The sequence below is a fragment of the Cavia porcellus genome, unplaced genomic scaffold (genome assembly GCF_034190915.1).
Source record: "Cavia porcellus strain 051 isolate PalLab524CR breed Dunkin Hartley unplaced genomic scaffold, mCavPor4.1 scaffold_1, whole genome shotgun sequence".
Lineage (NCBI taxonomy): Eukaryota > Metazoa > Chordata > Mammalia > Rodentia > Caviidae > Cavia > Cavia porcellus.
Genome location: NW_026947484.1, coordinates 116,517,095 through 116,533,446, shown reverse-complemented (window position 1 = coordinate 116,533,446; position 16,352 = coordinate 116,517,095). Strand labels below are relative to the sequence as shown.

The window sequence follows — 16,352 nt, the reverse complement described above, 5'->3', positions numbered from 1 at the left end:
GGTAAAGTTGTTTGTAAAGGGGAACGGATGCGAATTTCTGAAAAGGATCTGAAATGCTCCCGGGTTTACCAGGACACTGTTGCCAGTTGTTCCATCAATGCAATCAGGAGTTTAGATGGAGTGAGTTCGAGTTCGGCCGAGAAGCTTGACTGTGCCACAGAGGCAGCAGGATAGAGGTCACAGCGACAGGTGCGGAGGCTGCGAGGTGAGGGTAGCGAGCAGGTGTGCGCGGAGGTCCTCTTTTCCCGGCGCGTGGGCCTGCGAGACTCTAGAGGGTTTTCCAGCAGCGGAGGGAAGGGCCCCACCATCTGGGCGCGCCGGACGGCGAGCTGGGGAAGAGGCGAGTGGAGGCGGTGGCAGGGACGCAGGCCCGGCAGGGAAGGCGCGCTGCCCGCGGCCGGGAAGCCCCCAGGCGCCTGGCGCTGCAGCAGGACCCCGGGCCTCGCAGGGCTGCAGCGAGGGCGGGGCGGGCGGGGCGGGACCCGCGCGGGGAGCCAGGGCCGCCCCTCGCCTGGGAGGCGGGAGCAGGCGGCGCCCCATTGGCTCGGCGCGCCGGCCAATCCCTGGAAGCCTGGGGGCGGCGGCGGGGGGCAGTTCGTGCGGAGCCGCGGTGCAGGCGGCGAGCGCAGCAGCCAGGGCGACTGCCGAGCGCAGCCTGAGGTTCCGCGGGACCCGCTGGGCCGAGCCCGAGCCCCGCCGTCGTCTCAGGGCGTCTCCCCCGTCCGGAGCTCCGAGCATCTCCCGCGCCGCCGCTCTCGGGGCCAGGAGCGAGGAAGCGCAGTGCGAGAGACCCCGACCCGAGCGCAGCCCCTTCCGCCGCCCGGGCACCATGACCCACTTCAACAAGGGCCCTTCCTACGGGCTCTCGGCCGAGGTCAAGAACAAGGTACGCCTGGCGCGGGCCCCGGGCGCGGCTGTGAAACGCTGGGGGGCACGGCGCCCGGCCGCGTTCGCGCCCCGTCGGGGCGGCGGGAGAGTTGCTGCGTGGCCGCGCCGCGTGCCGTCGCCGACCTGGCTTTGTTCCCGCGCCGGCGGCCGGGACCAGCGGGGCGGGGGCTCGGGCCGGCCTGGAGTCCCGCGGCGTCGGCCCCTCGGGCCGCGGGCTGCTCGGGCGTAGGGCGCGCGCCGCCTGGAAGGGGGCGCTGCTGCGAGGTTCTGCGCCCTAGGCGGGGCCGTCCGCGCGGCGGGACCCGAGGGCAGCCTCGTCTCCCCCGCTGTGCGCCCCGGCCTCGGCTGCCGGCGGGCCCGGCGCCGCCACCCACCCAGGCCCCGCCGCTCCCCGTCCCGTGCGAGGAGCGAAGTTGGGCGGTTACGTGGCCGGAGCGGCCGCTGCATTGTTCCTCCCCTGCTGCTGGGTGGGAGGGCGCGGAGTACCCGCCAGCCCGGTCCCGAGGAGCGGGGTCGGTCCGTGGCGCTTCCGCGGGGCACCGAGACAAAGCCCGAGCGTGCCGCTTCGCGAGGGGTATAAGCTGTAGACTTGAGATGTTTCGTGAAACCTCGAGAAGTTTGTATTGCGTTACACTGTCACATCAGGGAGTATCTTTGTGGGTTGCTTTTGTTCAAGACTTGTTTGCTGAAGCGGGTGGTTCTTTAGAGTGATTGGGTTTTGGTGCCCGCTAAGCTCTGCCACTCAACACGAGAATGCGCCGGATTTATCTTGGGACTTTCGGCTTGGGAAAGAGATGAGAGGCGTCCCCCTCCCCAAATCCTCTCCTTCCTTCCTCTCTGCCTGCATTCCAGGCCCATGACATCAGGGGCTTCTGGGGGGAGAGAGCAGCCAATCGGCGTGGAACTGCGCACAGACCGCTCATTGTCTCCTTTCTGCTGTTCCGGCCAAAGCGCCACAAAGGAGGGCTGCTGTGGTTTAATTCCCATTAACCACCCGGGAGCCGAAGCATGTCAGGATCGCCACCGCACCATCCCACTGCTGCCATTGTCAGAGCCCTTAAGTCCAGGCTGCGGGTGTCCGTAGAGTGAAGCGAATTACCTAGAGGTGATGAAACCCACCCTTGTCAAACCCAAGGGAGGCTGAACCTCTATCCACTGCGCTGGTCCGCAGAGCACTCATACATTCAGCGCGTAGGTTTTGAACAGTCCTTGGATCAAGGAGTTGGTTTTAGTGTTGGTATGAAAAATTGAAGTCGTTATGTCTTCTCTCAAATGTGTTGCCCCTATTAGAAAACAATTGCCTAAATATTTTTTAACAGACCGGTGAATGGTTTGTGTATGATTGACAATAAACCTCATCAGCTGAAAACTGTTGCACATTTGTCCATTGCTTGCAAGCTTATCAACCAAGCCATAGAAAACTTTTCAGGTAATCAGCATATCCATACTGTTGGATGCAGTACTCTGTTCTGCCTTGTGGATATCAATTATAATTCTCCCTGTGATTCTTGGCTGGCAGCACTTAAACCTTTTTTTTAACCTTGCATTGTAAATGAGGTACTGATAACTTTGGCAGTCCTTCAAGTGACTGCCTTTCCTTGGATGTTAATATCCTAGTTAGCTTTTCTTTTGCTGACTAATGTAGCAGCGTCTGCCCTTTTTCTACTTCAGATTACCGAACAGACCCAAGGAAATGCAGACTGGGATTAGATTACTATAATTATAAATTTTTAAGTAGTAAAGTCTCAGTTTTGAGAACCTTGGAAAGTTAGTTATAAAAGGCAGAGAGGATTACCCCTTTAAGCACCAAACCCAATTTTTAATACTCCCTTTCATGTATGTGGTCCTTTCATACAGTATCCTTTCTTAGAAATTTTTCATCTGAACAGCAGAGCAGCCCTGTGAGGGGAGAGGACTGCTGAGATTCTTCAGCATCATTTACACACTAGGATGCTGAAGCTCCAAAGGGATAGGGAATATTTTCTGAATTTCAACTCTAAAAGCTGTGTCTTTGTTTAGCAGTTTGGATTTGTTCTGCCTCAAGTCATATTGCCTCCCCTCCCCCACTGTTCATTTCCCACCTGTCACTTCTTGACACTGTGATTATTCATGCAGTGTTTCTGCTTTGGGCTTGGAAATCAAATATCTATGCTGGCTTGCTCTTTGTATGAGTTGGAGGATTTAAGACTGTCGGATTAAAGGTAGATGTAGGGAAACGCGAACTTCTCATTGCTTGGACATTATTTTATTAAGATACTGGTGCTTGAACAGGACCTGTGCATGCTAGGCAAGCACTCTGTCACTGAGCTACATACATCCCCAGCCCTTTTTCATTTTGTATTTTGGGATAAGGACTCCCTAAATTGCCTAGCTGCACCTTGAACTTGGAACTCCATTCCAGCCTTCGAAGTAGCTGGGATTATAGTATGCTACTGAACCTGGGTGGTTGGAACACCTTTTGATTCCTTTTTATGTATTACATAATTTGTATTCCATTAAATGTCAATTTTTTGTTTCTTGAGACAGACCTCTATGTAATTTAGGCTGGCCTTCAATTCCCTGCATGGGCAGTCTGACCTCAAACTCATACTACTCCTACCTCAGTCTCTCCAGGATTACAGACTTGTGCCAGCATGCCTGCCAAAATTGTTTTTTCTTAAAAATTCATTAATAAAGCGAAAAAATATATCTTTTGGGAGCGGTGTAGAAGGGCTTTTGAATCAAGCAAATGTGGGTTGGGCTGGGCATATACAGCTCAGTGGCACAGTGTCTGCCTGGCAAGCCATGAGATTATGCGTTAGATCCCTGGTACCCCACCCCCAAAACAGCAAATGTGGGTTGTTGTTCCCCTTTGCCACTTATTGCTTTGTATATTGTTGGCAAGTAAACATCTTGGTTTCTCAGTCTATAAAATGGGAAATAATATTTACCACCTCTTAGCACTGAGTTGTTGAGGTTTGTGTCTGGCTTGTAAGTCACTGATTACATTGTAGCTGTTAACTCTTAGTAATAGAAAATTAGCATTGGTGTTATGTCCTTGCGTCTTTAAATGTTCAGTCTATATTAATAACATCTTTGATCATGTTATATTTTAGCTGTGAAAGCATTTCATCAGTGAATTGAAAGCGTCTTTGATCTTAAATATTTGTAATCTGTAAAATTTCAGGGAAAAAGTATAAAATTTAAGACATTTGTTTGATGAGATGATAACACATAGCAGAAGACACAAAATTTGCTTTTTTTTAGTGAAGCAGTAAGATGTATCCAGCCTGGAGTTTTCTGATTCTTTCAGCCAGGAATAAAGTTTCTTTAATAACAAAGAAAGAAAAAGACAAAGGAAAAAGACAAAATGTATTTTGAAACTTAAAAAGAAGCATAGTAGGGCCAGGGTTCAGGTAGAAAGTGGTATGTAGATCATTGGATGAAGAATCAAGGCACTCATTAAGTGACAGGATTCTATTGCATCGTACAGGTTAAACCAGACACTTGAATGCTTCCTGGGAGTAAAAGAAACAGAAAGTGCTGTCGCTAGTAAGCTATGAAAAAAAGAAACCACGACAGTTCCTCAAGGGAAAAATACTACTTTCTGACCATTGATTTTTTTAAACAAAGCATCGGGGTCAAGATAGTTTTCCATAAAGTTGAGGATGCAAGGACGGGGCCATCATCACTTATTGGGCTTGGGGCAGATACTTCAGGGACCTTTCTTACAGGTCTTGGGAAGAGTGGAGGAAATAAACGGGAGTGGGAAGGGTTTGGCAGGGAGCTGAAATGATCTTTCCTGAGCATGTGTTTTCAGGAGGAAGCTAATTGTGTATTAAGAATGGAACTGGAATGCACACTCCCAGGCTGTCATTGAAGAGTAAGTTAAGCAGTCTGTAATAATAGTTAAGATCCATGTCTCTTGGTCCTCCCAGCTGCCTCCACAGGACTGTGTGGACAAGTAATCACTCTGAGGGTGCCCCAGATCAGAGTGATCCCAAGGCGACCCTGGCTATAAATTATACCAAAAGTGGAGTGCCAGAGTCGATGTAAAAACATAAAGATGGGTTTGACGTTTTTTAAACATTAACATTTACAAATAGGTTTGTAATTTAAAACTTTTTTTTGTCTTTTTCAAGATCTGTAACTCTTTTAAAATAGTTGCTCCTTAAATATTTTTTGATTTAATGAGTCTGTGTACCATGAGTAGATTCTGCAATCTCTACAAGTTGAAAATTAACCTTGCTAAAGTGATGTGTATATGAGAATTCTTTTGTGTCTGGAGGTGCAGTGCTAGGGGTGGAAACTAGGACCTCACACACATACCAGGCAAAGCACTCCATCACTGAGCTACATTCCTAGCCTTATAGAAGGGAATTCTGACGTTACAAATATGATGTTTATGAAGGTCATGATTTTTTTTTTATAATTTGTTTTTGTTTTATTTGTCTTTTTTGAGACAGGGTCTTACTGTGCAGTTCCAGCTGGTTTCATATCCATCCTCCTGTATCACCTCCTGAGTGCTGGATCACAGGTGTGCACTACCACACCCAGCTATAATTTGTTTTTTAAAAGAAGTTTATTAGTTAATTTTACAATGGAAATTTATGCACTCTTGTCATCTTTGCTGAATTCAGAACTGTTTCTTAAGAAACATGTTTTAGCTAGGTTTTTTTCCTTAGCTACCCCAGTTAGGAAGAGGTCACCTCTAGGAGACTTTTCTAATGCGTGTACCTCCTAGAATAGTGCCAGAGAAGTGGCCTATGGCTAGGTCAGGGTCTTCATTCCTCATAGTAACTGACCATTAGTGTTTACATCCATCACCAAAACAAGTAAACAAGACACACTGCTGAAATGAGAGGGAGGTACTATGCATCTTCTTGAAAATGCTCAGGCTTAGCCTGAAAATTTCTTTTTCTGTTTTTGTTGTTGTTGTTTTGTTTTTTTTGAGATGGGGTCTCGATAAGTAGTCCAGGCTGGCCTTCAACTCATGGCATTTCTCCTGCCTCACCTTCATGAATGCTGTTACCCTAGAATTGTAATGAGGATCATAATTATTCTCACTGTTATGCTCACTATATATGCTTTTCTGTGAAAGTTGTACAGTCTGCCTCTGTCCATTCTTAGATTTTAGGAATGGGGCTGACAGTAAAGGCATTGCCAATGCACCATCAAGAAGAATCATCCAACAAGCAACAAGAATCCCTACAAGCAAAAAAATTTTTTCCCTTGTGTCTTTTTCTTTCCAGTGAATTTTTCCTCTCTCCCTCAACCTGCCTGCCCCACTTAATGGTGTATCATGATTTACGGCTGTGATTTACGGCTTGTTTTTTTTTTTGTTTGTCTTTTCAAGACAGGGTTTCACTATGCAGTTCAGGCAGCCTTTTGCACTAACATGGTGGCCCAGACTAGTGCTGGACTGAGCAGTCCTCCTGCTCGGCCTCCTGGATGCTGGGATTGTAGGTGTGTACCCCCACATCTGGCCTGTGACTGAGGTTTTATAAAATACATTGGATGGTTTTGGGTTTTCAGCCTGTTCATGCCATCGTATCAAGGAGAGTAAAGAAATGCTATACCTGTGCCTTCTCAGTGTAAGAAGCTGGTAGTGAGTGGGGGGACAGTGGTCCTTAGAGTTGTTTGGCAGTTTCCATTTTATTCAGGACAGTAGCCTTTTCATATTGGTTCTTCACTCACACCTAAAAATGGACTTTTGTTACTCATAAATTCTTATGCCTTCAGATTTTTGTTAATTTCTGGAGCCTAGGAATAAGACCCAGGTTGTTCATAGGAATTTGAGTTTACGTAGTTATGGGGTCCTTATTACAAGAAATATAAACATATTTACAGGTTTTATAAGGACATAACCATGTGAATCCTTGTAAACTGAAAGATGTCCTCTTGGCCCTCATCCAAGGTTGTTATCAGTGAGAAGGTGAGTATCATGAACACGGGATTGAAATCCTGGTTCTGTGTCTTCTCTGAAATGAGGCTGTCACACTGCATTTACAGGGTTGTTTGGACACATAAGTACCGTGAATGATTTAGAATAATGCCTGAAACCAAAAGTGCACATTCTATAAATGGCAGCTGTTGTTCCCTTTCGCTGCCATGTTCTTTGCTTCTTTTATCTTTTAAAGATGTTGGTGCTGTCTCCAGAAGCCAAACATTTATTCACCAGTCTGTTGCATCTGAATGAGGCTCCTGGCAGGTAGAAGAGGACCAGGACACCAAGCAATGCTGTCTTGTTTTGCATTTGTGTCAGGAATGTGATCTGCCCCTGGAGTCCTTATCCTGCACTCTTCCACCTGGCCTCTTGTGATGCCTTTCATAGTGAAACCCTGGAGTCTGTGGGGCTGTTTCCTCTGGCCACTCTGCTGTCAGTGTCAAGGACTTTCCTGAGAGCCAGAAGAGCCAGAGGCCCTGCTTGGGGCATGATAGAGCTGCTTTTTTTTTTTTTTTTTTTTTTTGAAATAAATCAATTTCCTCTTCGAAAAATCTTTCATTTCTTGGTTTCACAGAGAATTGGTATTCCTCCCTAGCTGACTGTATTTTGCTGTCCACTGGGAGCTTTTAATTTTTTTTTTTTAATGAAGCTTTAAGTATATGAAGCAAATCTATAGGCAGAGAAGACTGAAATTCTTTTCTTCTCCAATCCACTGTTATCTCCCTTCTGCCCCAGGCCTGGGAAGTTTTAGGGCATGGGTGTGACTCTTACACAGGGCTTTATAGCAGGAAGCCCAGGGAATTAAGGACTGGGGTGTGGAGGAAAGAAGCCCTTTGTGCTTGGAAGGGTTCTTCTCTGTTTTCTAAACCTAAGAAGGATGGTTACTAATTACCTCTCCCAGAGAATTTTCCTCGGGATCCTAGCTGTAAAGTGGCTGGACCAGGGTGGCTGGGGCTGCGGCATCATTTCTCCTCTTCCCTTTCTGAGTATTTAGACATAGTATTTCTCTAACTCCTTGGTGCTGCACGGACGGGCTCCACTGGTGGAGACCATGTGCTTCACTTCTTCATTTTCCCCTTGCCTTTCATTTTACATGGGAGGAAACGGGAAAATCATAATCAGTACCATGTGTAGGTAGCCTCATACTCTTGGTTAATTCGGATATGTGATCCTACTTTGAATGCAAAAATAGCAGCAATCATACTGTACTTCTAATCAAGTATAGAAATTATATGTACATGAAATCTCATATTGTGAGCTCTTTTGGGTCTCTGGCTCTCCTTGTCCGCAGAACCACAACCCGTGGGCTTCCTCTCGGAGTCCCTCATGTGGCTGGATGCCATTCTCCGCTGTTTCTGCCTTTCCCTTACCTTTCTTCAGAGACCTGAATGTTACATGAAGAACCACCCATTCCCTACCTCACTCTGGCCACACACAGAGACATACCTTACCATCAGGGCTTTGTGTTTTCTAATTTTCTCACTCTTTGGGCTTGATTTTCTTTTTTTTTCTTCCTTTTTCTTTCAGCGATGGACAGTTGTGTTATGGACCTCTTCCCTGCATTTAGTCTTTAGCATCTCCCAAATATACATGAGGCAGGAGACTATTTTTCAGGGGGGCTAGTGGGAGAGTTAGTGTTTCTCTTTTTTTTTTTTAATTTTAAAGAAAAACATTAAAAAGGTACAAGTAATACAGAATTTCAAAAAAAAATAAACAGTCAGAAATCACTAGTTAATAGATTACGTATTGCCATCTTAGAAATATTTGTTCAAGTTACAAAATTAAACATACGAAGTGGACATTCAAACAGTGAGACTGCGAACAGTTGTGTTCAATGATACAACAAAAACTTAGTGATATGTCATCTATCTTACATACCTAAACACACTTGCAGTTGCATCCGTTAGAGCACTTTCTTTTCCTCTCTTTTTTACGATAACATTTACACATTTTGGATTTTATTACTCCCACAGTTCTTACTACTTTTTTTTTTTTTTTGGAAGAGAATAAAACCAAATGTGACAAAACAAAGCAGTCAAAGCAAAACAAAGGATGGACATAGTACATGATGTAAAAACAGAATACAACGTAATAAACTATGGTTACCATAATGCCTCTTGCACCTTAAAAAGAATTGCCTATATCATCAGGTATAATAAAATTGAACAAAACAGTACAGAACAAAACCAATACAACCTAAACATGGGAGACATTGCAGGACTTCAAAAGAAGATAATAGTCAAACCAGAATGGGCATCATAGTGAATCTTATTGCCTTCAAAGTAGTTGCCTATACCCTCAACTTGATACTATCAAACCAAATAGAATAGAATAGAGTAAAATCAGTCAAAACAAGATGGTGAGAGCAATACAGGGGTTCAAATCAAGTTAATAGGAAATCAAAAAAGTTACTAAAATATATCCTGCTAATTTTTTATTTTTTCCCTTAATTAAAAACAATAAAAAATAAATAAACTTTTTAAAAAGGGAGAGATTGAGATAAAAGAGGACATAGTAACATAACAATATAGGTCAGAACGGAATAATTTAAGCAACATAGTATTTCACCACAGGATAACCCGACTTAATATTAGTTACCATAGTCTCTCTTTCCTTCAAATATTTGAGTATAACTTCGTATACTATAGCATTGAACATATCAAGACAGTGTGAACCCATTCAGGAGGATGGTATTACAGGGTATTTAGAACCAGCTAACAGAAAACGAACAATGGTTTCTATATTATCTCTTTGCCTATAAAAAATTTGTTTATACTATCACATATAATAAAATCCAATAAGATACAACATGATAAAAGCAATGGAGATGGAAGAACAACAGTTTGGTGGGACTTCAAAACAAGATGATATTAAATCAGCACTAGCTATTATGTCTTGTTTTCTTCAAAATAGCTATTCATGTCATCACAGACAATAATATCAAACAGCCCAGAATAAAACCATTTCAATTAATGAGTGAAAACTTTATAAGGCTTCAAAGCCATCTAATGGGGAATCATGATTACCACATATTTTTATGTATTCGTATCATTTCTTACACTAGGGAAACTATTCGGTATTCATACATGTGAGTTTGATTTATTTGAGTTAGTGTTCTCTAGTCTGAGACATCTCTGCCAAATATCTTATGCGGACTTTGAGCCACACTGGCCTCCAACTCGCTGTTCTCCTGCCACAGCTTCCTGCGTGGCCACTGTGCATATTCCCAGGGCTGGTATGAATCAGTGGTCTTTGCTGTATGCCCACTTTTATCAGGTGGGCACAGTCATAGTATAAATAGATAGTAGTGGCTGCTTTTGTTGTTTTTTTGTTTGCTTGTTTTATTTTTAATTTTTTTTATTTTTTATTTTTGAGATAGGGTATCCCTTTCTATGTTGCCCAGACTGATCTCTTAACTCCTGGGCTGAAGTGACTGTGCTGCCTCAGCTTCCCCAGTGACTAAGCACACTACACTGCTCCTGGCTTGCTATTTTTAGATGAGCCCTTGCTTTGCCTCTTCATGAGTTAAGGAAGATTTTGTGTTCATCTACTGTACATAAGCTGCCCACACACCTGCTGGTGGGTAATGGAGAGCTCCTGTTTTGACTTTGGCTTGGTGTACGGGTGTGTAGGGGAAACGCCAGAGGTGGAAGACGCTTAGACTTTGGAGCCCAGTTAGGGTCCTAATCGCTGCTGAGTCTGTAATGTTGACAAGTCATCTCTGCTGTCTTCTTATGAGAAACTTCTCTCATTTTAAATCTTTAACTTTGTGAAATAATGTTTGTGAAATGTGAACAGCATCAGAATTTAAGAGTAAAGTGAAGGTATCCTTGTATTCTTCAATCCTACCCCACTTTATAACTTTATCATTCCACCTTTTTTAAAACAATTATAACCGGGTACAGTGGCTGCTGAGGAGACTGGGCAGGATAGCAAGTGGGACGCTGGGCTGGGCAACTTAGACTATCTTAAAATAAAGATTTTTGAAAGGACTGGAGGTATAGTTCAGCAGTAGACATCTTTGTAACACAAGACCTTGGATTCAACCCCAACTACCTCAGAAAAAGGAGTGAGGAAAATGAATTATAAGTTGCTGGGTAACTTTGGATTATTTATCACTTCCCTTCTGGTAAATGTTTCCTTAAAAGGTTACTTGTGTAGAAAAGTGCGTAACTACAGCCCGGTCACTTAAGTGTAATTAGATATTATCAAGTTTCTGTCTTAAAAAATTGGTTTTTACTTCCTGGTGATGGTATAAAAAGCATGAAGACATTAACGTTTAAAAGAAAGCTAACACTGTGTCTAAGTGGCCTTGTCAAAGCTGATGTTACTGCGTTAGTTCTTCATTAATGAGTCATGAATCACTGACATCTGTGAACCCCTACTGCAACTCTCACCCCTTACTAACTCAGTGGGGAGCTGGTAGCGGGCTAGTGTAATGGTAGCATCTCCTTCACACATTGTTTAATAATATAAGTGGTTTTAAAGTAGTAAGCTTGGCATCAAAATTACTGTCAAGTATTGTATAGCTGTTGGCTTTTGTGATATGTAGCCAGCCCTTGGTTTCTGCAGGATTCAACCAAGCATGCCTAGAAAATACCCTCACCAATTTCATCAGTACTAACCATGACACACTTTCTCCCTTATTATTCCATAAATGATGTAGTATAACAACTGTTTACAGCATTTACATTGTTTTGAGTGTTATAAATAATCTAGAGATGATTTAAAGTATATGGGAGCAGAACTGGAGACAAGTCAGTGGTAAAATACCTACTTAGCCTGTTTTAGGCCCTGGGGTTAGTCCCCAGCATCACAAAGGGGAAAAATAGTATGCAGAAGGATGCACATAGCTTATATGCAATTGCTGTTTTAAATACCACTTTATGTAAGGCACTTGGGCATCAGCTGCTTTGGTATTTGTGTGGGGTGTGTCCTGGAACTAATTCCCCGCAGATACCAAGGAACAGCTGCAGAATTTGAAGAAGAAAATGTTTTCAGTATCTGGGTAGGGGTGGCATGAGAAGCATAGATAGGATAGGGTGGACATTCATTGATTTCTTGTGGTTTATATGAATTAACTTGTTGGTTCCTCCAGACAAACCTGTGATGTGAGCACTGTTATCTATTTTACAGCAGAGAAAATTTGATACAAGGTGGAGGTGTGATTCTAACCCAAGCCACCAGTTTCCAGGCCAGTGCTTCTAACCATTCTAAAGGAAGACATCTTTCAGGAGGAAGAGAAGGGCTCTGAGTCTGGAGCCGGCAGGCCAGATGAGAAATCTGGGGATAGTGTCCTTTTACCAGAAGCTGGAAGAGGAGACATGAAGGGCCTCCAGGGAAGCTGGTGCTGTGGGAGAAAGTCAGGAGGAAGACTGCAAATAAGCCACTTACTTTGGTTGCTGAACTGTGATCTTTTAAGATATTTTCAGTGAGTAGATTTCCAAGGGGTTAGGAATGAGTACTAAGTGAAGAAATGAGAGGGTTGCATGATTTAAAGAAAAATCAAGTCGGTGTTGAGACTGGCAGCAGGTTCATTGAAAAATCTGCTTGTTTCAGACAAAATAGAGTAGCCCATGTCCGTTGAGGGGCTAGTAAAGAGAAAGGATCAATACTCAAGGGTAAGAGAGGAGAGGGAGGATTAGCACGGGGAAGGAAAAAGAAAGAGGTCCATAAAACACCTAACTGATAGGGCCAAGGTGTTTTTCCCTTGCTGTTTCTCTTCTCATTTTCTGCTAATCTTGTTGTTCTGGAGCAAGTTAAGGTCAGGCAGCTTAGACAGCGGGGATAGGAAGAGATGGTGGAGGCTGAGGCCTGCCCTGGAACACTGTTGATTCAGCTGCTTCCTCTGCTGAATCCTGTAAAGGCCCCTTTGTGGCCTGGCCACTTGTTCTCTTTGCCCTTGCCCTTAGCCTTTGATCTGGAAGGAATGGGAAGCTGGGTGTATGATGTTTATACCTAATTGTCTATAGCAAGCCTTTACTGTATCATATGGAAGAGTCCTTTGTGCTGGTGTATTACACTGATGGAGGATGCAAGGCTTCCAGAGGAACTTTCTCTCTCCTGCATGCTTTCAAATTGCAGTGCAATCTTATAAAATGTGGAGTTGCCTTTACTATTTATGTGGGGCTGACTGTGGCCTCATTACAGGGTGCTCTTTGGCTTCAGAACCAGAAAAACAAGAGATGTTCAGACTGATTTTTTTTTTTTAAAGAAGCATGTGAAATTTGTGGGGGTTTTCCCCCTTCCTTAGACTCCAAGTGTGCATCCTGCCTGTCTTTGGAAGGATTTGTATAGGACTCAGTGGTGTGCAGGTGTTTAAATCTTAACTTGGATTTCATCTTTTTTTCTCTATGATTCTTTAAGGAAAAATGAAGCAAAAATATTTTGCTTAGGGTCTCAAGAAGCATCGTATGTCTTTATATGCCATTTTATGAGGTAACGCATAACTTTTTTAAAAGAGGAAGTGTTGTTTAATGGAAACTGCATGTCTGGTTTTCATGGAGGAGAAAAGATGGTGCCATCTTGCACAGCTAAGGTATGTGTGGGACTCGTGAGATCTCATTAGCTAGTATCTATCCTACACTACGGTGCTTCGGCTCTGTTTGTAGCTAGTGTGTAAAGCCATCTCTTTCAAGTGGATAAGACTCTATTGTAGTAAGCAAAAAGAGGTATTCATGGTCTGAGATCGAGATCTGGGTCCCCAAGAGGAGTTGCAGAGTTACCTAAGGCTGACTGAAGTGCTGGGATCCCCTTTCTCTGTGGCCTTCTTTTCTCTAGGTAACAGGTAACACTAAGAATGGGGTGATGGTGGAGCTGCATTGGGGTCAGCAGATGGAAACACTGGAGGACTAGTCAGTGATCTAGAATTGAAAAGGGTCTCCCCAGTCAGTGCAGATGAACTTTTGAACAATGTCATTTTCTTGGAAACCGTGATGGTCAGGTGGATTTCATGCCATCAGGTCACAGCAGAGTCTGAGACCCCTTCCTCTAAGGTGAACTTGCTGAAGGGTTGATGGAGAATGAATATTCATTCCAAAGTTATAGAAAAGATTGTCCAACGACATCCCGGGATGACTTCAGTGCTACCAGTGTGGCCATTCGAAGTTATTTTGGAGGCGTCTAGAATCCTGCTGAATAGACAAGTACTTGGGAATCTAGGCAGCAGCAAAGAGCTGACTCCGGCAAATGCTGTGGTAATGTGTATATTATCACGGTGGGACAGAGAAAACAAGAACTTGAAGAACGTGTTTGGCTTCCTCTGTTTTACCTGTGGGGCTTCATATACAAACCCCTTTCAGCAAAATCTTGACAGTTATCTAAAATTCAGGTTCTCGTCAGCCTCCGGACCAGAGAGAATATTTTCCTGTAGGCTTTTTTGCAGGTCAGCGTCCTGTCTGTACTTTGTTGGCATTCACAGGGATTTTTCCATTCCCTGTTTGCTTTTGGTCCATTTCCATGGAGATTCTACATATTTTGGGTCAGCTCTCTGCGTGATGTTCAGAATAAATGAGCTCCCTCCTATATGGGACTTGTAGCCTGTTTCTCTTAAACCCCCAGGACCCTTTTATTCTAAATAGCCACTCCTGGCCAGCCAGCTTTCAAATTAAGCTGCATCTGATTTTTCTGACCCTTTCATTTTATCTTTCTAGAAACTGATGGTTTGTCAGTGTCCTCTTTCAGAATGGACCACAGTGATGTCACAGATGTGGTTTAACATATTGGTATGGTGGGATTATTAAATAACTTCCCATGTTTGGCTACAAAACACCAGCTCTTTCTGTTTTGATCAGTGTAATAGCCTGGTAAGGCAGATGAGGCATATCCCTGAAGAAGTACTCTAATCCTAGCTTTTGCAAGTGGATTTTCCCTTCTATAAATTAGGGTGGTAATAATCACTTATCATAATAGACTTTGCATATTCATACTCATTTTTTGCAAATAATGCTTTGCTTGGCTGCCTCTCAAATCTGTTGGAATTCAAAGAAATGTGATAATTATCAGTGTTTTACAAAGAATTATATAACTTTACAGACCAAGATAGCATTAGGTCTTTTAGGCAAGGATATTTTTTAGTTTAGCCAGCTCAGCTCACTGATAGAGTTAAACATTGCGAGTTCTAGAATACTGAGGCAGTATTTAACATGTATCTTGAATAATTTGATCTTCCAATCTAGTAATCTTAGATGGATCACCAGGGACATATTTGGTTTACTTTCTTTTAAGAGTCTCTTGTATCTGTGGTACTCTTAACTCCAGTATAATGGCCCAAAAAGCAAGATTGCTCAAGAACACCAGGCCCACCGTGCTGTACAGAGGCCAAAGCAATTTCCCAGTGACACATATGAACCTTTGAAATGCACTGATTTTTCTAATTCTCAATTTCTTCAAATTTAATAAGTACACCAGATTGTAGATCTTTCATTACCAGACCAAGAGAACCAATCTAAATCTAACCCTCAGGATTTCGTTTGTGTCACTGTGAAATTACTTCTGCCTCAGCATGACATAGTGGGCTATGACCGATCCTGCTTCTTGTGCCACCTCACTGGCGGTTAAAGAGTGCCACAGATACAAGGGCCTCTTATCAGAAAATAAATATGTCCCTGGTGATCCATCTAAGATTACTAGATTGGAAGATCAAGGAGATGTGCCGCCCATTCAGATACAAATGCCTTTCCATAACAAGATAGATCTTTAAATCTGAGGTATTTTCTTAATCTGGCAATGTATGAGTGGTTGAAAAATGCTTGACTACACATTGTGCACCAAGCACAGGCTTTGGATGCCTGTTTCAGCCTCAAAGAGTGGAGGACACAAGCACGTATACTTGAACACGCTCATATACCTTGCTGGCTGCCGCGGATCTAAGACTTTTACACCAGGGCCACAATTCGTCTGTATTGCTGCCAGCTGGCTTGAATTACCACTGGTGCATGTTGACTAACCCATGCATGACCATACCACTTTCACCAACTGTGGTACAAGTAGCCCGATGGAACTTTCATGCATGTACTCAAGCAGGCAGGACTGTGAACTCCCGGCTGCTGTGCTTGTGTCCTTTACCAGGAGTCTAGTCCAGGACAGCCAGGCTCTTCTAGAGACCCTGCTTTTGGAGTGGATGTAGGGAAGCAGCAGGCTTATCTCCAGGTTCTTGTTACAATTGTTTACCAAGATTTCTCACAGTGAGCTGTTCACATTTCATGTTTATTGATCACTGTTTATGTGTCTTCTGAAAATCCAGCCTCCATACTGGTTCTCTCCTTGTTTAGAATTAAACTTTCAAGAACCACTTTTAACTACATATGTTCCAAGCATCCTACTCTGAAGGTAATTTTCTAGACAGAGAAAATAAAGTTTGTTCTGCCTCATTGTTTTTTGTTTCGGTTTTCTCTTTCATTGTTAGTTTTAGGCACTGGACTGCCTCCTCCTAAATTGTAAAATTGTTACAAGTTTCACAGTATTCATACATTGAGTGACAGTGTCTTTTTGTTTTCTGGTTGCAATAGTTTGGATCCCTCCCTCTCATACATTAAGA

The 16,352-nt window shown here is 43.6% G+C and overlaps 1 protein-coding gene across 1 annotated transcript in view; it reads left to right on the top strand.

Moving 5' to 3' along the window:
• The first annotated feature begins 585 nt into the window (after nt 1-585).
• The window catches only part of Cnn3 (calponin 3), a 30,034-nt gene continuing 14,267 nt past the window's right edge, over nt 586-16,352 (top strand). The window contains exon 1 of the mRNA XM_063254612.1: nt 586-886. Within this exon, the coding sequence (XP_063110682.1) occupies nt 830-886 (57 nt within the window). The 5' untranslated portion in view covers nt 586-829. The remainder of the gene's footprint in view (nt 887-16,352) is intronic.